This window comes from Mytilus galloprovincialis, chromosome 1 (genome assembly GCF_965363235.1).
Source record: "Mytilus galloprovincialis chromosome 1, xbMytGall1.hap1.1, whole genome shotgun sequence".
Lineage (NCBI taxonomy): Eukaryota > Metazoa > Mollusca > Bivalvia > Mytilida > Mytilidae > Mytilus > Mytilus galloprovincialis.
Genome location: NC_134838.1, coordinates 98,689,574 through 98,715,135, shown reverse-complemented (window position 1 = coordinate 98,715,135; position 25,562 = coordinate 98,689,574). Strand labels below are relative to the sequence as shown.

Genomic DNA, 25,562 nt, shown 5'->3' with positions numbered 1-25,562 from the left:
GAAATTTCTGCTGTAACTAACTATTTGCATATATTTTGTTTACGCTAATAAAGGCAAGAATAATGATTATATTACTAAATATACGCCAATCCTTGACTAGAGCATGTCTTGATTATAGACCATTAAACCATAGATGTAATATACATCTATGATTAAACCAAAGAACAATGAATGACTCTTCGAAGCTACGTTTGGTTGAGGCAGAGACATATATACACATGTGTATATATGTCTCTGGTTGAGGTCATGTCAGATATTCTCGATTAATACATGTTAAATAAAATAATATCTTAATTTTCCTATGCAATATGATATTTGTTGTTTATCGACGTCTATACCGATACAGTGGACTAAATACACTAGTCCCTAAAAAATAATGAGGTTGGCGTGATATTCCGGAATATTAATTACGACATCGGTCCAGGTTTTATATCATAAACGCATTATTGACGAAGAATCCAAAATGGCAGACAATGTGGAAAACAAAAAATCTGATTTAGGTAAACATAAAATGCAGAACAATAGATTACTACATAGTTTTAGAAAAAAGAGAAAATCAATTGGGTGAATCGAAATCAAACAGGTTCCATTTATAAACTCTCTCCAGTAATTATTGTGACTTGAAAACAGAGGAAAAAAACCTAATCATTGTTGACTTTCAGAAAAGTTCCTCACTGTAGTATCAAAAATACAATATCAATTTTAATTAATTATTATGGTATACTACAAAAATATACTGAATATATCAGATTAAGAAAAAAACAGTTGTATTATATGAGGCAGGTGATACCTGGAAAGGGGACGAAGTTAGAAAACCTTTTACAAATACATGGGTCATAGCACAGTATCCTTGAATGGGTAACACTAATGAGGTACATGTATCAGGTCCGTTCGTGCCCAACACACTTTCGCACCCTACACGCTTGCACCTCGCATGTTCACACCCAAGGTCCATTCGCACCCTACACGTTCACACCCAATTTTAAAGCAAATTCAAGTTAAATTTTTAAATTAAAAAATCATGATTGTTGTTTTAAATTGCTTTGATGTAATTACTGCATGTATTAAGCTTGGTATGAGTAAAAAATTGAAGATTTTAAATGAAAAAGTGACTTTAACACAAAATATAATTGTTTTAACAGCTTGGTCCTTTTGATTTGAAACAATGAAACACTAACCAAAACCTGATAAAAATGTAATGAACACAAAAACAAACTTTGTCAGAATCTCACTTTATTTTGAAACAATGAAATAAAGTTATAGCAATACCCTAACCAAAACATTATTAAGATTTATTCAACACCTTTAATTATAGGAATACACTTACCAAAACCAATAAAATATTGGGCACGAACATGTAGGGAGTGAACAGACTTTGGTTGCGAACGTATAGGGTGCGAACGTGAATCGGCACGAACGAACCCGAATTCCATTAATGACTGAAGAACACCTTTATTATCCCAATAACACTTGTAATGACCGAATATCAATTGAAATTTGAATATTATTAGTTACATAGTGTGCTAGTGACCTAATACGGTATATATGGGGTCAGTAAATTCCATATGGGGTGAGAGCGAAGCTCGAATCCCCATATGGAATTTACTGACCCCATATATACCGTATTACGTCACTAGCACACTATGTAACGAATTTATCTTACCGACTATCTTAACGTGTGAAATTAAGACTAGTGGTTCTCAAAATGAGCAAGTCTGCAATACTGTAAGCACTAAGAAAATACTTCCATTGATCCTACAAAAACAGATGCAAACAATAACTTGTAAGGTTTAAATGTGTTTTATGAATTTGTTTCAATCTTAATCATCAATTTCTTCGTCTGTTGGAACTTTTAAGATTTTTTTTCTCAGTACCGTTTTGCTTTTTATAAAGGGACATAACACCATTACTAACCGTGTATGAAATAAGCCCCGCCCCCTTCTTACCTAATAAGGAATATAAAGGGACGTAACTCCACTACTAATCGTGTATGAGATAAGCCCCGCCTCCCTACTAACCTAATATCAAATATACACGGTTTGCACGCGGACGCTTTTAACCAATCATATTCCTGGAAATGTATAGGAGGTAAGATAATAGCACATATTGGTGGCTTTTGAACATTGATAAATATGAGGCAGGCATTGCCTGTGAAAGGTGACAAAGTCTGTAAAGACCATGAAGACTGTATGAATTATTTTTTATTTTATTCAGACATATTTTAACTTCAGAATCTGTTGAAAAAGAAACAGAAACACTGTATCATTTCCGATTTTGGTTCTGTTGTTAGGGATTTTAGTTGTGACGTTATTTAAGATATATGACATCATATTCAATTTAAACAAAGAAACGCAATCATCAGATAATGTTTATTCATATCAAAGACAAAAAATGATTAAAAATGAAATTGGAATCGTGTTCTTTGAGCGGCAACGGTGGCGGCGTTAGCTAACTTCTTAAAAGCTTTCGATGTTGGTCCTATTGTTAGGAATTTAATATATGCTGTCATTTTAAATGTAAACAAATAAATGCTGTTTTCAAAAATTGAAAACAGTCATAAGGTGTGAAAGTTAATGGGAGTCACGGATTCCGTGTTCTTCCTTCAGGATTCTGAGGTCAGAGTTATATTTTGATTTATATAACCAAAGCTTTTGCTATTTTAACGGTACCATTAATATAGTGAATTTGTCATTTGCAGGTTTTTTTTAAAGAGTAAAATTTGATATTAACTTCTAAAAAATTCTATGGAACATGCTCAGCCACAAATAAAAGAATCAAATAATTACTGATATACCAGTAGTTTTAAAATAAGAAAAAAGATTGCAATATTTGAGACACATATAATTATTTAAAAGCATTTATCAGTCAAAGTATAAATAACTATTAAGAATTTATAACAAGAATAAAAATTAAAGATATTGAGCGTCAATTTGTTGTAATGAAATCATAACTTTTACAAATTGTCACTTGGATATAAAGTTGTCTCATTGGCACTCATACCACAACTTCTTATAGCTAGCTGAAGTTATTTAAAAATTAGTCAGTGACAGTCTAATGCTACAGGTATGCATATTGCATAAGAATAAAAAATCAGATTTTTTTAACTGTGTGTTATAAAAAAAATAAAAGTTCAAAATCTCATTGCATCATTAAATTTGATAAAACATTATACGACATAACAAAGTCAATCACATAGCTTCAAAAATCAAAATTATTTAAATTTGACTTGCTTTTGAAATAAAAAAAATAGTTTTAACATGGCTTTCGCTTACTTTATGCAAGCAAAAAAAATATTTTCTATTTTTCCAGCGCCAGCAACAAATTCACTCTATTGTTGTTGCCTTTAAAATATCCATGTGTACAGAAATAGGCTATGTTAAGGACTTAAATTACATATTTTGATCAGAGCCGTCAAAATAGCCAGTTCCCCACTGTCTACATTAAATCTGTTAACGGTAAAATTTAGTAAAATAACCAGATTTTTCATAAAAATCAGTTCTGATTTGCACTATGTTTTACTTTTAAGGGCAGGCTCTGCAGTATAAATTTAAAAAATAAAATTGAAAGTTTTTACAGAATTTGTACATTGCTATTGTAAATTATGAATTTTTCAAAGATTGTATACATGTTTATTTGGCAGTGCAATCAATGAAATTTGTTATCAGTCATTTGCTGACATAAGAATTATGAAATTAAAACTGCATGGTAGTCACATATGGTGACATTATTTTATTTGCATGTACCTTGAATGTGATCATGATTAAAGTAACCTATTGAATTATTGAAATCTATCATCAAGGTACTTTAAATTTATTATGGAGCCTTTATTGTTTAAACATATACATGTACAAATGTAGGCAGTAACAAGGGATATGCTACATTCATTTCTGTTCTTAATTTTATCATTAAAAATACATAATGATATTTTAAAATAAGGTTTTATTTGTTTATAGGACCACAGAAGAAGCCAAGGTCCTTTGATATAACTGCCATGTTTGAAGAGGCTAGAAAAACAGCTATAGAGAGAACACATGGTAAAATAAGAAATAGAATAGTTTGTTTGAATGCGACATGTTCATATTAAAAATGTATAACATACATGTAGCCAGTTAACTCAACTTGTTCTAATTTGCTTTCAGTAACTGCTAACATTCTTTGATACAGTTATTTTATATTTTTTTCTGGTTTCTTTTTTGTTATCTGTTTTATAGATTCTATAATAAAGGTAAAATAGATATATGTATAATTAGTCAAAGAAAAAGTTTAATTCTGAATTTAAGTTTTTTCTCCGACCAATTATACATATTTCTAAGACTAAATAATACAATACCTGCACATTTGTTGAAACTCAGCTATTACAGTTTTCTGTACTTTTTATTTATATGTAATACATTTTGTAATATAAGACCTATACATCTTTTATAATTTAATGCAGTCTTCTAAAAATGATTAAAATCCTAAATCCCCATTGTGAGGTAACAGTTGGCTTGTATTCCCTCCTATACATATTGATTCAGCTTATTCTTAGGTTGGTGTATATAGGAGATCTTAGATCCAACCAAAAACTAAGGACTCTTTTGGTGAGCATTCAACTATTATACTATCATGCTGGTTGGCTTAGTTGATGGTTATGAAATGTAGGTGAAACCAGTTTTCGGAGTATGTCTCTCTACCCCCTATTTATCTATTCAGAGTATGTCTCTCTACCCCCTATTTATCTATTCAGAGTATGTCTCTCTACCCCCTATTTATCTATTCAGAATATCTGTTTATTTTAATTATTATAACCATGCTATCAAAAAAATAAATGTGTTATTGGATTTAAAAAGACATCATTATCTTTTCAAATGGGTGTATCTTTATGTTACAGGTAATATTGAACACCATGAAGACATAGAATCAAAGAAAACTACTAAAGCAGATGATTGCAGCAGTAGCTCAGGCAGTGATTCAAGTGACTCATCTGATTCTGAATCAGACAAAACTTCAGGAAAAGTCAAAATAAAAACGAGTTCAAACGATGATGAAATGATTGGTCCCCCATTACCACCTGGATTTGGACCTATTGTAGATGATAAATTAAAACAACAAAGTCAAAAATATGATTCTGAGGATGATGATTCAGAGGAAGAAGAAGAGGTATGAGATAACATCAAAAAGATGTAGTTTGGAGTTCAGTTTTCTAAAATTCTAACTTTCATGCCCAGTTTTGCAAAGAAAGATAGTTTATCTGAAATTTAACAACTAACGTTCCAATCAGACTTATCTTTAATTTTTTTGTTTTTCCATGTCCAAATTTTCAATTGCTCTTTTTTCTAAGGGATAAAAAGAATTTTACAACATTGTATAGCTATTTAATATTTTCATTATCCGAATGAATTATTAAATGTCAGCATGTATTTCTAATTATTACTGGTAATTAAAACACAACATTGCCTTTCCTGAATTTTTTTTTTTAAATGCAACATTTAAAAGTTATTATAAAGTCTTTAAAATAGATTAAGTTTTTGATTGAATTTTCACCTGTTTTTAGTTTTTTACAGTTTCATTTACCATGACAAATATATTGTATCTTTTCAGACTTTAGATCAAAAGATTCCATCTAGTCATGAAATAAGTCTTAATCATGGTTCTAAAACAGTAAGTAAACATTTTCATTTTCACTGTACTAGTACACATTTTTATTTCGGGGCCAGCTGAGGCCCACCTCCGGGTGCTGGATTTTCTCACTGTATTGAAGACCTATTGGTGGCCTTCGGCTGTTAGCTGCTCTTTTGTCAGGTTTTTGTCTCTTTGACATATTCCCCATTTCCATTCTCAATTTTATGAATGGAACTGACATGGCTGCAATTGAGAGTGGAAACAGGCCACGTTTAAAAGAGACAACAACCTGACCAAAGAGTAGCCTAAGGCCATCAAATCACACAGTCTTCAACACATCAGTTTTATTTCTTGTTTCCAATGAAGGATTCATCAGTTTTATTTCTTGTTTCCAATGAAGGATCAAATGGTTCATAATAACATGTACCAATTACAATTAAACTTTGTTAAACCAAAATACAGACAGGATTACTAAAGAACTCTTGTCATTAGTTTTTAAACTTGCTTCTCACATGATGGTCATTGAATTCTTGTGGAGCTTAAACTGTTATATTTTCAATGTCATTGAGTGACATTCACTGTATGGAAAAATATGTTTACTGCAATAGTTGATAAAAAATCAAAATAACATTTATAACAATTAAAAATTATTAAGAAAGCACAATTAGTTTTAGATTTAGGATATAAAAACAAAATTGGGGTAGTAGCTTAAAGGCAAATTTGAAACATGTTTGAAATTTTAAAATGTTAATGCATTACCGTTTTGCCAATTTCGATAACTGCTGTCGATGGTTTTCTCAACCCCCCACTGCATTTAGACCAGTTCTATATCTAGCTGACTTTGAAATTTTCCTCTAAAGGAATTTAATAAATTTCTGTGAATTTGAATATTACTTATTTTGTGACATGACTGGTACAGTTGTTAATATGTTTTTAATACATTGCAGGTATCAGCATTAACCTTGGATCCTTCTGGGGCCAGATTAGTGACAGGAGGCAATGATTATCAAGTTAAATTCTTTGATTTTGCTGGAATGGATGCTTCTTTACGGTACTTCAGACAAATCCAGCCATGTGAAAGGTAAATCATTAGGAAAGCAGATTCTAATACTCAAATATTAATTATGCAGATTTTTTGTATACATCAATGAGACAGAAATTAATCAAAACAAAACCTAAAAGATCAACATACAGCCACTAAAACAGACAAGTGTCTGTTCATTATGTCAAACCCTTATTTGTCAGGAGTCTAGAAAAGTTTTGTATAGATAGAGACTATCAAATCATATATTATAATTTACAATAATAAATTTAATTTATAAACATATATCATTTAGACATCCAGTCATCCTTTTTAGTCCGTTATTTCTTTTCCTTAAAGCTCATCCAGACCTTCGTCCTGAACATTAGCTCTGACTTTAATTTGACCTCATCCCAAACATGCATGAAATACTTACAGGTAGACATTTATATTACTTTAGAATAAAAACGTAATTTGCATTTGTTTTTATGTCAGTTTTATTCATAACAATCTCACCAAGAAAACTGAACAGTTAACCATATATTCAACAGTGACACTAGATTAGCTAAAACATAATGAAAAGTACAGGGTTGAAATATCGATACAAAACATCTTTACCATCAACCTGAATAAATGTGAAATCTTCATGTTAACTACTTTTTTCTTGCCTATTGTAGTCATCCTATAAGACAGTTACAGTACAGTTCTACTGGTGATAAAATTCTGGTTGTGTCTGGTAACTGTAAGCCTAAAGTCTTAGATCGAGATGGTCATGAGGTGTTAGAGTGCATGAAAGGAGATCCATATATAAATGATGTAGCTAATACAAAGGTATTTAACCACAGCAGAAAATCACATAGTGAGATGGCAATACCTTTCTAAGGATTTCGTTATAAAAAAAAATAAAAATATTCCAATGACTAGTTAAATACATGTAAAAGTATTAGATACTTTTTCTTTAACATTTACTTCATGTGATGAGTTTATTACTTAAGTTTAAGATAACTTGAAAATCATTTGCATTTAATATTTCTATGTAAATATGAAAGGTTATGGGCCCAAAATTTGATTCAATATCAATAAAATATTTATATTCATATTTATGTCAGTTATTAATTGAAATCCCATTTATTAAGATACAATGCACTAATAGTACTAATATAACTCTTGTCAGTCCATCTTTAGATAATTTGGCTCATGTTTTTGTTGTGACTGAATCAATATTTACCAAATAACAAACAAAAATTTACTTTAGGGTCACACTGCAATGTTAAATGGTGGATGTTGGAACCCAAAAGTCAGAGAAGAGTTCATGACATGTTCAAATGATGCGTAAGATTTTCAAGCTTTGATTTTTTTTGTTTTTAAATTTTTTCTAGAAAAGGTGTTTAAAACATTGAATTCATATTAACTTGTTCCCCAACATGGAAACCTTAAAAAAATTGCAATTGAAAGAGTTGAGGTGAAAACAATCATTATTGGCTCAGAGCTCATGGTAGCTGATGGTTAATTCCTTTGACATATATTACAGCTGATCAACATCAAGATGGCAATTCTTTACAATGGCTACATACACTAAACTCAACCATATTCAGAATAAAGAAGTGGGTAAACCAATATTTGTGAAATATTTGACAAAAATTCTTATTTAGTTATAATCAAATATTCAGTATATAAAAAACAATCCTTTCTGATCTTAATGTTTGTTTTTAAGCTGGAAGAATATGATATGAAGAAAAGTTTTTCTAAGGGAGACAATTTGCTTATTTCCTGTAAAATAAAAGGTGTGGTAAATTTCATTTGTAATAAAAAAAAATGTGTCATTTTATCCTATTTTAGCAAATTTCAATGGGGTTTTATTCTTGAATTCTTGGTTTTTTTAAATATGCTGAATATAACCGTGTATCAAGTTTTTAGAATTTGGTTCCCATTTTTTAAATTGGTCCACATGAGGTCCAAAGGGTCCAAAATTAAACTTTGTTTGATATCATAAAAAATTCAATTATTGAGGTGCTGAATCTAACCCTGTATTTAGATTTTTAATTTTGGGTCCTGTTTTCAAATTGGTCTACATTATGGTCCAAAGGGTCCAAAATAAAACAAAAATTGAATTCTTGGGGTTAATTGATGTGCTGAATCTAAACATGTATTCAGATTTTTGATTATGGACCCAGTTTTCAAGTTGGTCCGAATTGGGGTCCAAAATTTATTTAGATTTTGGATATTGGATCATAATAGGTAAAAAAAAATTTAAGTTCATTAGACCACATTCATTCTTTGTCAGAAACCGATGCTGTGTCAACTATTTAATCACAATCCAAATTCAGAGCTGTATCAAGCTTGAATGTTGTGTCATACTTGCCCCAACTGTTCAGGGTTCGACCTCTGTGGTCGTATAAAGCTATGCTCTGTGTAGCATCTGGTTTCAAATATTAAGAAAATTCACTGAGATTTGAAGTACAAAAGATGATATGCATGTAACTTTTCTTAAAAACTAAAATCTTTGTTGTAATAAACTTCCAAATTTTGAATATTTTATTGACGTGCAAACTCTCCCAACTTATGGGAAATATGTGACATGAGAGGTGTTTACTTGACTCTTGCAATCAGCTATTTTGTAAACCAAATACCACAAAACAGGCATTCAAAGTGATCAAATCTTAGGTGAATGAGATTTAAAACACTTATAATGACATTATAAGAGATGCAATAGGTTCTTTTTTGTTTTGTTTGTCTTTTAATGAGATTTTGAATAGTTGACAGGTATGGTGAAAGATTCATTATTGCAGTTGACAACTATATTTGTTTGATATTTCAGATCTGTTAGACTTTGGGACGTAAATACAGGATGCAAAAAACATAAGAATATAATGAAACCTAAAACACAACAAGGGAGAAAATGTATTCCCACAGCTTGTTGTTATAGTACTGATGGACGATGGATAGCATGTGGCTGTCAGGATGGTTCCATACAAATATGGGACCATAATAAAAATTTTGTAAGTTTTTGATACTGTGACTTCACTTTTTTTCACAAATCTTGTGAATCCAGTTTTCATGGATTGTTATAAAAGATTGTTGAAATTGTACTTGATACATGGTTTAAGTAGTTCAGGCACTAACTTTAAGAATATTTTGTATTTTGTTGTATTTTTAAATGAAATTGATAAATATTATTACCTGAGAAGTAATAATGATTCTTCAGTATTTGCTATCTTGAGATAAGAGTAATTTCTTGTAGAACTCTGTGTTAGAAGCAATTTTCTGATTTTGCTGCCCTTAGAATCCCTTATCAATTAGCACTATGAAGCTGTTCATGCAAATAAACTGCCTGACCTTTAACCAGTAATGTTTATACCTTCATTACCATTCCGTAAACATGAAAAGGATAAGAATTGATTAGAAGACATATTTGCTTTTCAAAGTTGATGTCTCATTGATGTAAACCTCACACCTCATTCAATTATATGGAGGAAATTTTGAAACTTCTAACTTGTGATATACTGAAATATGAACTGACAGTGAAAACAAACCAATATGTCCCAGCTTTAAGATTCCATAGTTCTGTTGAATTTATTAATTGCTGTTCACTAGAATTTGTTATAATGTTGATGATAGAAAATTGATATTAGATTTTGAATGAGGACTCATGGTATACAAAAACATGTGTCGTTATCTTTGTTGAATTAAAATATAATTGACTTCAATTAATCTTTTTATTATATATTATACAATGTTTGTTGACAGTTTGCAGTTTATCAGTTTGTGCATAATTCTAGTCAATTAATTCTGTTGCCAGATTAATGTTGGAATGGTGAGCAGAACAGCACATATGAATGGTACAGACACTTCCAGTTTATGTTTTTCCTATGATGACAGGGTCTTAGCATCAAGGGGAGGTAACACCATTAGTTTTTATGACATTCAAAAAATAATAATTAAAAATGTAAAACAAAAATATTCATGAGCAAAATCAATGTGAAATTTGTAGACCTACTTTGTACCCAGGAAAAATTTCAGCCCATGATACTGAGGGAAAAAATTATTTCAGGTTTTTATTTGATAAAAAAATATGTATTGATAGAAAAAAATACTTTAATAAAAACACCTTTAATTTAGTTATATAGCGATCACTGATGTTATGTCTATCTCTTAACATTGTAAATCAGACATTGCTATTCATATCCATTTTATTTTATGTATTTTATTTTATAGAAATATTCATTTTCCAGTAATTTATTTTTATTTACAGGTGACGATACTGTCAAATTATGGGACATAAGAAACTTCAAAACACCACTTGTAACCAGGGATGGATTGACAAACTTCTTTCCAGTGTAAGTGTTAGTAACACTGTTCTTTAGGTTAAATAGGTTTGTATTATATTTACTGGCATCAATCAGATACTAGTTCAAGTATTTGTTTGTATTTAAAATGTACCAGTACTACTTCTGCTTTAATTTATTTTTCGATACATTTATACTGAACATACATGCTGAACAGCTTATATTTGGTATACAGAATATAGAATAATAGGGGGAAAGTACAGAAAAAAGGCAGAAGTAATGAATATATAGAATAATGGGGTGAATAAATATAAAGTTAAGCGAATAATAGTGGAAAATTCTGTAAAAAAGAGACAAATGGCTTTTAAAATATTTTTTTCAACTGAAGAACCCACCATCCACGCACTCTTGTATCCACAATGGAGCTCCTCTGAGTATAGAGGGCACCTTGCACTTGGGTATTTTACAGGTTTTTCATTGATCCCACACAAATAACACCTACCTGCATTCCTAGTTGTTTGTTTAATTGTGCAAGCCAGTTTTCCCCATTGATTGATTTAAAACTGTTTAAATAGGAATATCTCGGTTTTGTTTATTTTTTTAAAAGAATAAAAATTGTACTGAGTGAAAAAATAGGATTGAAGCACTGTACACCCTGAATATAATTTAGATCTCAGAATAGATATTAAGGCTCTCTACTCTGTCTCATAACTTTAAGGAAAAATACTAAAAAAAAATCTGAATAACTGACTTAAAATATTTTAATGGGAAGTAACTCTTAGTTCTTGTTTATGTTATTTTAAATAATATTTTGTTTTTCATCTATTTTGATCCTATATTTTAATAGATTATTTATCAAAATCTGGTTCTATATATTTAAGTTCCAAATAAAAAGTTTTTACATTGTATATTAACTTTTATTTACCAGTTTGATAAATTTTATAAAGTCTTCATGAGTATTCTATTTTTATCTATTTATAACTGAAAACATTCATGATGCAGTACTGATTAACAAATTTAGACATCTTTTTAAAAATAAAGAACAAGTGTGGCAACACACAAACAAACAAAAAAATGTAATGATATGGTTTTAACTAGAATGAAACTAATGCTTATCATATAAATCTATGATTTAAATTCAGAAGGCACAAAATTTCAAAATAACCTTATTTATGTAAGTTCATGTGCAGAAACTCATAAATTACAACCCATTTCGATAGATGTTTTAGTCAGGTATATATGATTAAGTATGCCACAGCAGAAGGCTGTTACACAAGAAACATGTTTAACCCCACCATATTATTAAATGTGGTTATCCCAAGTCAGCAAACTATAATTCAGTGGTTGTCACATTTATTTTTTAATGAATTGGATTTTTATAAATAAGACTTTTAATTTTCTAGTTAGAAAGTTTGATGTTTTTCTTGTCAGACCCATTTGTAACTAGCTACATTGTATGGGTGCTCTATAATTACTTACTTTCACACCATTTTAACTATAATAGATAATTGTTGTACTGGCAATCATATCACATCTCTTATTTTAGATTTTGTGTTCTACAAGTATTATGAGTTACAGATATAGTATGCATTTTCTACCTTCTTACAGAATTAAAGCCCAGATGTATACAAATAAAATAAAAAGAAAAGCTGTGTTTGGCATAATTTATTTCTAGAAATATAACACCTCCAAGCCTTATGAAAAATTTGACAACAAAGTTATGCTCAAGATATTGAGGCATAAAAAAAAAAACATTATTCCCTCTTAATTGAAAGTGGTATCTGATATCACTGGGTTTATTGTCATCCCGCATAGAATGAATGTCTCCATGGTATTTCCCCCTCCCCCCTTTTTTTCACAGTACTTGACTCTTTATTGATTTTTATGCACCACCTACAATAGTAGAAGGGCATAATGTTTTCCGGTCTGTGGGTCCGTCCGTCCGTCTATCCTGCTTCAGACTAAAGTTTTTGGTCAAGGCTGTTTTTGATGAAGTTGAAGTCCAATCAACTTGAAACTTAGTACACATGTTCCCTATGATATGATCTTTCTAATTTAAATGCCAAATTAGATTTTTGACCCCAATTTCGGGGTTAACTGAGTATAGAAAATGAAAGTGCAAGTAGGTACACATTCTTGTTAAAAATGATTTTTATTCATTTAAATAGCACTGACTGTATATTCAGTCCAGATGACAGAATGGTGGTAACTGGTTTATCAATTAAAAAAGGTAAAGGCAAGCTGCTATTTATGGACAGGCAGACACTTGATACTGTGACAGAAATTGAAATATCAGACTCTGTAAGATATTTCTTGAAAATCATCCATTCTATAAATATTCCATCTTTGAAGCAATTATAAACACATTTTTAAATACCTAATAAAATGTTGAACTTATTGATTGATTGATAGCTTTAACTGCGATTTGGCATAAGTCATAAAAATAAAGTAATTTTATAGTAGTTAGTACAATAGGAGGCTGACCTTTGTGACTGTTTAATTGTACATACATTTGTTTCTTTATAGTATTTGCAATACACAATGTATTTTCATTTACAATCTAGTTATTATTTACCTCTGATTTCATAAATTTGCTATTCAAGTGTAGTTTGAATTTACAAACTAGAGACAGTTTTAATTGTTTTTCTTTTTTCTTTTATTACAGAGTGTAGTAAGATGTTTATGGCATCCAAGGTTGAATCAAATAGTTGTTGGTAGTGCAGATGGCATTGTTAAGTTATTCTATGATCCAAAGAAAAGTCACAGGTAACTTTGTTATTAATATTCCTCATTTATTCTTATTACATTGAAATTCTATATGACTACATATTCATGATGTATACTATTTATATCCATCTGATGAGTAAACAGTTATCAAAGGTACCAGGCTTATAATTTAATATGCGGGACGGACGTTTCGTCTATATAAGACTCATCAGTGACACTCAGATCAAAATAGTAAAGCCTTTTTTAACTGATTTCTAAAGTTTGTTCTTATGTTGTACTGTTACACCACTATCTAGGTTAGGGGAGGGTAGGCACCTTCAAACAAGTCTAACCACATCACATGCTGTATATACCTGTCCCCAAGTCAGGAACCTGTAATTCAGTGGTTGTGGTTTGTTGCTGTGTAACATATTCTTTTTTCATTCATTATTTTGTACATAAATTCGGTCTTTTGTTCTCGTTCGAATTAATTCATATTTGTCATTTTTGGGCATTTATATATATATATCTGGCTACTGTAAATTCAGAAATTACTCAATGTTTTGATTATTGTGAAAAATGTGACAGGGTTATAATCGCAATTAACTTGAGTTTTGAAATTTTTTATATGAATCAAACAGGATTTTTCTCAATATCGAAAAATTAAAATTGCATTTTAGTCTAAATAAATAGTAATAATTTGTATTCAACTTAAATAAAATAATTATCATTTCAGAGGAGCACTGCTCTGTGTTGTTAAGAAACCTAGAGAGTCGAAACAGATGCAAGTGTTGTCAAAGACACAGATTATCACACGTAAGTTTTTCTTGTAAACTTATGAAAAAGTAGGTTTGAAAGCTTGAAGATGTTTTATTAGAGAGTAGCTAAGTTTGGTTCAACTCCAACTACTCATATTTCAGCATGTCTGTTTGTTAGTCTATTCCCTTATTCTGCAATTTTTCAACAATCTGAAATAAGTTTGAAATAATTTCTATGTTGTAGTACTGTCTTGGGTTTAATGAAGCTCCCTCTTTTTAAAGTAGCTTTGTTTTTGTCTATTCTTTTATTTTATGATTGTTTAACTGTCTTTAAGAAATCCTTAATCCACTTCTCCCCATGAGTTACTTAAATGCCTAAAATTTTACCAGTTTCTCTCTATTTAGTGAAATTGGGCATATTGTTTTTAAGATTGAAGCTGAGAAGCCCAATTCCCTTTTTAGAACCATAAATAAACTATAAATGTATCTGTTTGATAGATGATACAATATGAACAGGAACCAAAATAACGAATATTTTAACATGTTGAATAAGATTTATTATTTTTGTTGCAGCATATGCCTTACCAATGTTCAGAGAAGCTAGACCTACAAGTACAAGGAAATTTGAAGAAAGACAACGCAAAGACCCTTTAAAATCTAGACGTCCAGATTTACCTATAACTGGACCAGGTAATACTAAAGCCAGGACAAAATTCTTTGATGGCCATATAGCAAACTGATTTATGATATTTATATTATTTTCACTATTGAGCTATTAGAAAACATTCAAAATCCTTTCACTGAATGGGTAAATGTAACATTTAGCCCCAAAATCAACACTTGATAACTAAGATTTTACTGAATATAATAAAATATTTGTTTATTTCTTATTTAAAAAAGTTTTTATTTTATTAATATTGTACATGTTTGAAAATGACCAGGATGCAGACCTTAATCAAACAGTTATAACAAATTCAGTGTTATTTGAATCCTTAGCATTATTATAATATATGCAACAATTTGGATCATGAATTCAATTTAATCAAATTAATTAACATTATTCAAATAAACTTATCTCATTTTGTTTGGTAGCATTACAAAACTGTATTCATAAATTAAAACATTTTGAAATTTAACAAACAGGCGAAGGAGGACGATTAGCAGAAAAAGGAGCTACTTTGTCACAGTATGTTGTACAGAGTATGATACTGAAGAAACCAGATAAATATGAGAGTAATCCAAGGGAGGCTATCCTGAGACATGCTAAAGAAGCTGCAGAAAATCCTTTCTGGGTTGATGTAGCATATCAGAAGTAAGTTTGTATATTTAACTTTGTCACATCATTTGCTTTAGTTTATGATCCAGCTGTATAATTTACATCTGCTATGTATTTTTGTGTAGATTGACAATTGGTACATCTCAACATTCTGACAATTGACAAAGCTAATATTTTACCCCAATGTTCTGTTTTAGCCATGTCGATTTGCAGGCCTAACATCTCACAAAAGTTAAAAACTAGATACCCAAATGATAATCAAATGATGATTGTAGCCAATTTAAGTTCCAATTGATTGTGGCAAATTTAAGTTCCAATTGATTGTGGCCAATTTAAGTTCCAATTGAATGTGGCCAATATAAGTTCCAATTGATTGTGGCCAATTTAAGTTCCAATTGAGTGTGGCCAATTTAAGTTCCAATTCATTGTGGCCAATTTAAGTTCCAATTGACTCAGTAGCCTCAAAGAAGAAGATTTTTTACAAGTTTTCTGTAAAAACCTGTTTTATTATTTTTTTAATCAATAACATGAATTCAAACATACATATAAAAATTATCACTAAATATAAAAATCATCACTATACCATTGAACTTGCTTGTCTGTATATTTATGTTTTTATGGGTTTTATCACTGAATGAACTTAGAAGGTTATTTCAATAGGAGGGTAAACAATTATTTGTTTTATTGTAAAAATGGTTGCATACACATTACAAATGATGTTGTTTGATAGTTCACAAAAAAGTGGCATCTACAATACATAAAATTCCAATACTTTATTACGATCTCATGAATTGTTTTTAGCTCACCTGGCCCAAAGGGCCAAGTGAGCTTTTCTCATCACTTTGCGTCCGGCGTCCGGCGTCTGTCGTTCGTCGTCGTCCGTCGTTAGCTTTTACAAAAATCTTCTCCTCTGAAACTACTGGGCCAAATCAAACCAAACTTGGCCACAATCATCATTGGGGTATCTATTTTAAAAAATGTGTGGCGTGACCCGGTCAACCAACCAAGATGGCCACCACGGCTAAAAATAGAACATAGGGGTAAAATGCAGTTTTTGGCTTATAACTCAAAAACCAAAGCATTTAGAGCAAATCTGACATGGGGTAAAAATGTTTATCAGGTCAAGATCTATCTGCCCTGAAATTTTCAGATGAATCGGTCAATCGGTTGTTGGGTTGCTGCCCCTGAATTGGTAATTTTGAGGAAATTTTGCTGTTTTTGGTTATTATCTTGAATATTATTATAGATAGAGATAAACTGTAAACAGCAATAATGTTCAGCAAAGTAAGATCTACAAATAAGTCAACATGACCAAAATGGTCAGTTGACCCGTTTAGGAGTTATTGCCCTTTATAGTCAATTTTTAACCATTTTTCATAAATCTAAGTAATCTTTTACAAAAATCTTCTCCTCTGAAACTACTGGGCCAAATTAATCCAAACTTGGCCACAATCATCTTTGGGGTATCTAGTTTAAAAAATGTGTGGGGTGACCTGGTCAACCAACCAAGATGGCCGCCACGGCTAAAAATAGAACATAGGGGTAAAATGCAGTTTTTGGCTTATAACTCAAAAACCAAAGCATTTTGAGGAAATCTGACATGGGATAAAAATGTTTATTAGGTCAAGATCTATCTGCCCTGAAATTTTCAGATGAATCAGTCAATCGGTTGTTTGGTTGCTGCCCCTGAATTGGTAATTTTGAGGAAATTTTGCTGTTTTTGGTTATTATCTTGAATATTATTATAGATAGAGATAAACTGTGACAGCAATAATGTTCATCACAGTAAGATCTACAAATAAGTCAACATGACCAAAATGGTCAGTTGACCCGTGTAGGAGTTATTGCCCTTTATAGTCAATTTTTAACCATTTTTTGTAAATTAAAGTAATCTTTTACAAAAATCTTCTCCTCTGAAACTACTGGGCCAAATTTAACCAAACTTGGCCACAATCATCATTGGGGTATCTAGTTTAAAAAATGTGTCCGGTGACCCGGCCAACCAACCAAGATGGCTGCCATGGCTAAAAATAGAACATAGGGGTAAAATGCAGTTTTTGGCTTATAACTCAAAAACCAAAGCATTTAGAGCAAATCTGACATGGGGTATTATTGTTCATCAGGTCAAGATCTATCTGCCCTGAAATTTTCAGATGAATCGGATATTTCGTTGTTGGGTTGCTGCCCCTGAAATGGTAATTTTAAGGAAATTTTGCTGTTTTTGGTTATTATCTTGAATATTATTATAGATAGAGATAAACTGTAAACAGCAATAATGTTAAGCAAAGTAAGATCTACAAATAAGTCAAACATGACTAAAATGGTCAGTTGACTACTTTAGGAGTTATTGCCCTTTATAGTCAATTTTTAACCATTTTTTCGTAAATCTTAGTAATCTTTTAGAAAAATTTTCTCCTCTGAAACTACTGGGCCAAATTTAACCAAACTTGGCCATAATCATCATTGGGGTATCTAGTTAAAAAAATGTGTCCGATGCCCCGCCCAACCAACCAAGATGGCCGCCATGGCTAAAAATAGAACATAGGGGTAAAATGCAGTTTTTGTCTTATAACTCAAAAACCAAAGCATTTAGAGCAAATCTGACATGGGGGTAAAATTGTTCATCAGGTCAAGATCTATCTGCCCTGAAATTTTCAGATGAATCGGACATTCCGTTGTTGGGTTGCTGCCCCTGAAATGGTAATTTTAAAGAAATTTTGCTGTTTTTGGTTATTATCTTGAATATTATTATAGATAGAGATAAACTGTAAACAGCAATAATGTTCAGCAAAGTAAGATCTACAAATAAGTCAACATGACCAAAATGGTCAGTTGACCACTTTAGGAGTTATTGCCCTTTATAGTAAATTTTTAACCATTTTTAGCTCACCTGACCTGAAAGGTCAAGTGAGCTTTTCTCATCACTTGGCGTCTGTCGTCCGTCGTCCTGCGTCCGTCGTCTGTCGTCCGTCGTCCGTAAACTTTTACAAAAATCTTCTCCTCTGAAACTATTGGGCCAAATTCTACCAAACTTGGCCACAATCATCCTTGGGGTATCTAGTTTAAAAAATGTGTGGCGTGACCCGTCAAACCAACCAAGATGGCCGCCATGGCTAAAAATAGAACATAGGGGTAAAATGCAGTTTTTGGCTTATAACTCAAAAACCAAAGCATTTAGAGCAAATCTGACACGAGGTAAAATGGTTGATCAGGTCAAGATCTATCTGCCTTGAAATTTTCAGACGAATAGGACAACCTGTTGTTGGGTTGCTGCCTGTGAAATGGTTATTTTAAGGAAATTTTGCAGTTTTTGGTTATTATCTTGAATACTATTACAGATAGAGATAAACTGTAAACAGCAATAATGTTCAGCAAAGTAAGACCTACAAATAAGTCAACATGACCAAAATTGTCAGTTGACCCCTTAAGGAGTTATTGCCCTTTATAGTCAATTTTTAACAACTTTTCGTCATTTTTTGTAACTTTTCTAAAAATCTTCTTCTCCAAAACTACTTTGCCAAATTTAACCAAACTTGGCCACAATTATCATTGTGGTTTATAGTTTAAGAAATGTGTCTGATGACCCAGCCTGCCAAACAAAATGGCCGACATGGCTAAAATTAGAACATAGTGGTAAAATGCAGTTTTTGCTTTATATCTTTGAAACTAAGACATTTAGGGCAAATCTTTCAAGATTTAAATGTTCATCAGAATAAGATATATCCCCTCACAAATTTTGAGTTGAATCGGACAACCTGTTGTTGGGTTGCTGCCCTAAAATTGGTGATTTTATGGAAATTTTGCAGTTTTTGGTTATTATCTTGAATACTATTATAGATAGAGATAAACTGTAAACAGCAATAATGTTCAGCAAAGTAAGATCTACAAATAAGTCAGCATGATCAAAATTGTTAGAGGACCCCTTAAGGAGTTATTGCCCTTTATAGTCAATATTGAACAACTTTTCGTCATTTTTGTAACTTGTATAAAAATCTTTTCTAAAACGACTTGGCCAAATTTAACCAAACTTGGCCACAATCATAATACTAGGGTATCTATTTTAAAAAAAAGTGTCTAATGACCCAGCCTACCAACGAAGATGGCCGACATCAGTAAACACATTAACAGGTGAGCGACACAGGCTCTTGAGAGCCTCTAGTTCGTAAATCTTAGTAATCTTTTAGAAAAATCTTCTCCTCTGAAACTACTGGGCCAAATTTAACCAAACTTAGCCATAATCATCATTGGGGTATCTAGTTAAAAAAATGTGTCCGGTAACTCGGCCAACAAACCAAGATGGCCGCCATGGCTAAAAATAGAACATGGGGGTAAAATGCAGTTTTTGGCTTATAACTCAAAAACCAAAGCATTTAGAGCAAATCTGAGAGGAAGTAAAATTGTTGATCAGGTCATGATCTATCTGCCCTGTAATTTTCAGATGAATCGGATATTTCGTTGTTGGGTTGCTGCCCCTGAAATGATAATTTTAAGGAAATTTTGCTGTTTTTGGTTATTATCTTGAATATTATTATAGATAGAGATAAACTGTAAACAGCAATAATGTTAAGCAAAGTAAGATCTACAAATAAGTCAACATGACCAAAATGGTCAGTTGACTACTTTAGGAGTTATTGCCCTTTATAGTCAATTTTTAACCATTTTTTCGTAAATCTTAGTAATCTTTTAGAAAAATTTTCTCCTCTGAAACTACTGGGCCAAATTTAACCAAACTTGGCCATAATCATCATTGGGGTATCTAGTTAAAAAAATGTGTCCGATGCCCCGCCCAACCAACCAAGATGGCCGCCATGGCTAAAAATAGAACATAGGGGTAAAATGCAGTTTTTGGCTTATAACTCAAAAACCAAAGCATTTAGAGCAAATCTGACATGGGGGTAAAATTGTTCATCAGGTCAAGATCTATCTGCCCTGAAATTTTCAGATGAATCGGACATTCCGTTGTTGGGTTGCTGCCCCTGAAATGGTAATTTTAAAGAAATTTTGCTGTTTTTGGTTATTATCTTGAATATTATTATAGATAGAGATAAACTGTAAACAGCAATAATGTTCAGCAAAGTAAGATCTACAAATAAGTTAGCATGACCAAAATGGTCAGTTGACCCGTGTAGGAGTTATTGCCCTTTATAGTCAATTTTTAACCATTTTTTGTAAATTAAAGTAATCTTTTACAAAAATCTTCTCCTCTGAAACTACTGGGCCAAATTTAACCAAACTTGGCCACAATCATCATTGGGGTATCTAGTTTAAAAAATGTGTCCGGTGACACGGCCAACCAACCAAGATGGCCGCCATGGCTAAAAATAGAACATAGGGGTAAAATGCAGTTTTTGGCTTATAACTCAAAGACCAAAGCATTTAGAGCAAATCTGACATGGGGTATTATTGTTCATCAGGTCAAGATCTATCTGCCCTGAAATTTTCAGATGAATCGGATATTTCGTTGTTGGGTTGCTGCCCCTGAAATGGTAATTTTAAGGAAATTTTGCTGTTTTTGGTTATTATCTTGAATATTATTATAGATAGAGATAAACTGTAAACAGCAATAATGTTAAGCAAAGTAAGATCTACAAATAAGTCAACATGACCAAAATGGTCAGTTGACTACTTTAGGAGTTATTGCCCTTTATAGTCAATTTTTAACCATTTTTTCGTAAATCTTAGTAATCTTTTAGAAAAATTTTCTCCTCTGAAACTACTGGGCCAAATTTAACCAAACTTGGCCATAATCATCATTGGGGTATCTAGTTAAAAAAATGTGTCCGATGCCCCGCCCAACCAACCAAGATGGCCGCCATGGCTAAAAATAGAACATAGGGGTAAAATGCAGTTTTTGGCTTATAACTCAAAAACCAAAGCATTTAGAGCAAATCTGACATGGGGGTAAAATTGTTCATCAGGTCAAGATCTATCTGCCCTGAAATTTTCAGATGAATCGGACATTCCGTTGTTGGGTTGCTGCCCCTGAAATGGTAATTTTAAAGAAATTTTGCTGTTTTTGGTTATTATCTTGAATATTATTATAGATAGAGATAAACTGTAAACAGCAATAATGTTCAGCAAAGTAAGATCTACAAATAAGTCAACATGACCAAAATGGTCAGTTTACCACTTTAGGAGTTATTGCCCTTTATAGTAAATTTTTAACCATTTTTCGTAAATCTTAGTAATCTTTTAGAAAAATCTTCTCCTCTGAAACTACTGGGCCAAATTTAACCAAACTTAGCCATAATCATCATTGGGGTATCTAGTTAAAAAAATGTGTCCGGTAACTCGGCCAACAAACCAAGGTGGCCGCCATGGCTAAAAATAGAACATGGGGGTAAAATGCAGTTTTTGGCTTATAACTCAAAAACCAAAGCATTTAGAGCAAATCTGAAAGGAAGTAAAATTGTTGATCAGGTCATGATCTATCTGCCCTGGAATTTTCAGATGAATCGGATAATCGGTTGTTAGGTTGCTGCCCCTGAATTGGTAATTTTGAGGACATTTTGCTGTTTTTTTGTTATTATCTTGAATATTATTATAGATAGAGATAAACTGTAAACAGCAATAATGTAGAGCAAAGTAAGAACTAAAAATAAGTCAGTATGACCAAAATAGTCAATTGACCCACTAAGGAGTTATTGCCCTTCATAGTCAATTTTTAACAATTTTCTTAAAATTTGAAGATTTTCAATAACATTTTCCACAGAAAGTACTGTTATAGATGGAGATAATTGTAAGCAGCAAGAATGTTTAGTAAAGTAAGATCTACAAACACATCACCATCACCAAAACACAATTTTGTCATGAATCCATCTGTGTCCATTGTTTAATATTCACATAGACCAAGGTGAGCGACACAGGCTCTTTAGAGCCTCTAGTTTCTTTCCTTTGTGTTTTTTTTCCCTTTTGTTTATATCTTTTTTATGTTAACCAAATTAACGAGTTTAAGTCAATCAATTGCAATGAATTTGGCAGCTGTTGAATGCCCTTTTCAGGTTGAGGTGCATAGAGGTTTGACTCAGTATTTATTTCCTTTAAAATAATCAGCCCTTAAAGGTTTTCATAGAGTGCATTTCTTGTCAACAGTGTCTGGAAGGATTTGTTGTTGAAAAAATAATAATTTCATTCTTGGACTGTTATTATTCCAAAAACTATAATTAAGTTAAATATGGACATGCAGGAACATTTTTGCTGACACAAGTCTTTATCATTATTTATTTACAGGACACAACCTAAGAAAATATTTCAACAACCTCAGGAAGAAAAGGGAGAAGATGATGATGACCATCCTTTGTATAAAAAACACAAAATGGGATGAAAGTAATGTTACAATAATATACCTCTTTTAAAAACTTTTCAAGACCTTATTGACTACAAGGTTGGTGTATATATTCTGAAGACCATCTTATTCAGTATTGCCAGTGCGAAATTAATTAAATTCTGCTATATTTCTCAAAGAGCTGTACTGGTTTTTATTTACCAACAAACACAAAGGCAACATGATATGTTATTTCTATCAGAATACAAGATATGAAGTGATTAAAAACTATACCAGTATCTTAATTCAGATAGGACATCTAGACTGTGATGAAAGATAAAGTATACATTTTAAACTTTGTTTTGTTTTTTATTTAATGTTGCCATTTAAGAATAGCCCAGAGAGAAAGAAGTTGACAGTATGTAGAATTTCAAACATGGTTTCTATAGCATATGACTTTTTTGTCCATAGCCATGTAGCAACTTAGGAACTTAAGAAGTGTGGGCTTGTATATTGCAATCACCTTGTCTATGTTGTCTGTCAGCTTGCCCATTAAATGTTTTAAATATACTACTGAATAGAATGACATCATACTTGGTCAGCAACTTTGTATTGTGCAAATATGTTCATGTTTTGTCAGATATCTACTGATCTAATTCCTGTTTGACCATACTTAATTCACTTATATGTTGAACAAACTTGATATTTTGTCAATTTTTCATCCTAACAAATTGACTTTTGTAATGTATAAGGGCTTATTAGATATGTCAGACACCTACATGAACTTCCTTTCACCGATCCTGTGAATTTCTCAAATATTGAATGAATTGCATGGATTTTCATCTCACATTTCTCTAGTAACTGGTTTAAAATTCAACCAAGATGACTTTACTTGTTAGCTCATTGTGGATCAGACATATTACTATTTCCAAAACATTGATTTATGTTTGGGGTAAGCTAAATGTTACATGCCCCTTCTTATCTATACTATTAAACGAGAAGACCTCATTTTGTGTGTATCTTCTCTTCCTTCCACAATAAATTAACCATCATGCCTCTGTGTTCTTTAGGTAACATGCATAGTCGTATCTGTCATCCATTCTTATGATTATTCAGATTGAGTTATTTTGGGAGAAAAATGACAAAACAGGTGTCCGGATATTGTTTCTGTTATCAGACTGACTTTTAGTCATAGATAAGACTTCCGGTTTTAAACGTGCACAAGAACAACCAATCATATGATAGATTACAAAAATGAAAAATAAATAAGCCAATCAGAGCGTTCTCCATATCATGGTTTTTAGATTGCAAGAACCACAACTATTATACCTCCTTAGAGACAATTATGTTTTCGCATTTATCCACCTATAAACACTACTATAATACACAGAGACTATCTGTATTTTGTCTACTTTTTTCTGAAATATTTACTATCTAAGGGGTCATACTAGTTGCATATATATTGAAATAAGTAAAACATGTGGAAACAAGAATGTGTCCATAGTATATGGATGCCACATCAGCACTATCATTTACTATGTTTAGTGGACCGTAAAATGGTGTATAATCTCTAATTTGGCATTAAAATTAGACAGATTATATCAGAGGGAACATATTTACTAAGTTTTGAGTTGGTTGGACTCCAACTTCATCAAAAACTACCTCGGCAAAATCTTTAACCTGAAGCGGGACAGAGGGACGGACGAACAGACTAGAAAACATAATTCCCATAAATGGGACATAAAAATTTATTGTTGAAAGTCAAAAATTTAACCTGAAGCCGGACGAACGAATGGACAAACAGACTGGAAAACATAGTTCCCATAAATGAGGCATAAAAATTTATTGTGTAAAGTAAAAACTTTAACCTGGAGCCGGACAGAAGGACAGACGATCGAACGAACAAACAGACTAGACAACATAATATCCATAAATGGGGGCATAAAAATTTATTGTTGAAAGTGAAAGTAGTGATTTGGCCAAAATGAAAGTAGGTTAGAGATAAGAGGGAGGCCGGACTTATTCGGGACGTCGGGATTGGGTTTTTTAAGCTCGGGATTTCGGGATTGATCTTTACGGGATGCGGGAATTTATTTTTTTTTAATTTCGGGATGTCAGGATATGAATTTCGTTTAAAGACGCACCTAGGGATTTCATTTTTTTAAGCCCCAGACAACCCCTCAAATGAGCCTTATGAGCTTTATATGAGATTCAAATCCTACAATTGGCATGTTAATAGGGCTCTCAAAAGGAAAAGCACTGATGGATTGTCCTAGAAGCACATTTTATAAGAATAATAATGGTCTATAAGCAGTTCCATTTATTTCATGTTCGAAGCGGTGAAAATTTTTAATCTAATTTGACTTTTACTTAAAAATGCATTGTAGCAAAGGGGAAGAATAATTGTGGTATAAGGCCAGAAACACAAAAAATAATTGAATTTAACAGAAAGGAAACACATAACGGACTTCAGAAAAAAGGAAGCTTTTGAGATACCTTATATAAATTCTCCAGTCATAAAATCTTTTACAAAAATTCATCCTACAACAGTTTACAAGCTGTATATGCCTGAGATTTCGCAGGTGTGTTCTAGTTACTTTTTATCACTTCTCACATTTGAAAGTTGTCAGTCAAAATGACAGTGTCATGT

General features: G+C 31.8%; 2 protein-coding genes across 2 annotated transcripts in view; one reads left to right on the top strand and one right to left on the bottom strand.

Moving 5' to 3' along the window:
• LOC143046646 (alpha-1,3/1,6-mannosyltransferase ALG2-like) overlaps window positions 1–25,562 on the bottom strand; it is a 59,334-nt gene that overhangs the window by 28,692 nt on the left and 5,080 nt on the right. The gene's annotated exons all lie outside the window — the stretch shown is intronic.
• Window positions 431–23,267, top strand: LOC143046633 (WD repeat-containing protein 70-like). The gene is made up of 16 exons (XM_076219766.1): window positions 431–500; window positions 3,954–4,034; window positions 4,871–5,139; window positions 5,581–5,640; window positions 6,549–6,682; window positions 7,300–7,453; window positions 7,878–7,954; window positions 9,441–9,621; window positions 10,422–10,521; window positions 10,875–10,959; window positions 13,077–13,209; window positions 13,574–13,674; window positions 14,351–14,430; window positions 14,946–15,062; window positions 15,516–15,684; window positions 22,879–23,267. The coding sequence occupies exons 1-16, from the start codon at window positions 464–466 to the stop codon at window positions 22,970–22,972; spliced, it is 1,872 nt and encodes a 623-aa protein (XP_076075881.1). The 5' UTR covers window positions 431–463; the 3' UTR covers window positions 22,973–23,267.

Coding starts and splice junctions, on each gene's coding strand:
- LOC143046633 (XM_076219766.1), top strand. CDS start 464: ATGGCAGACAATGTGGAAAACAAAAAATCTGATTTAG. Junction 6,683..7,299: donor CAAATCCAGCCATGTGAAAG/GTAAATCATTAG, acceptor TGCCTATTGTAG/TCATCCTATAAGACAGTTAC. Junction 15,685..22,878: donor GTTGATGTAGCATATCAGAA/GTAAGTTTGTAT, acceptor ATTTATTTACAG/GACACAACCTAAGAAAATAT.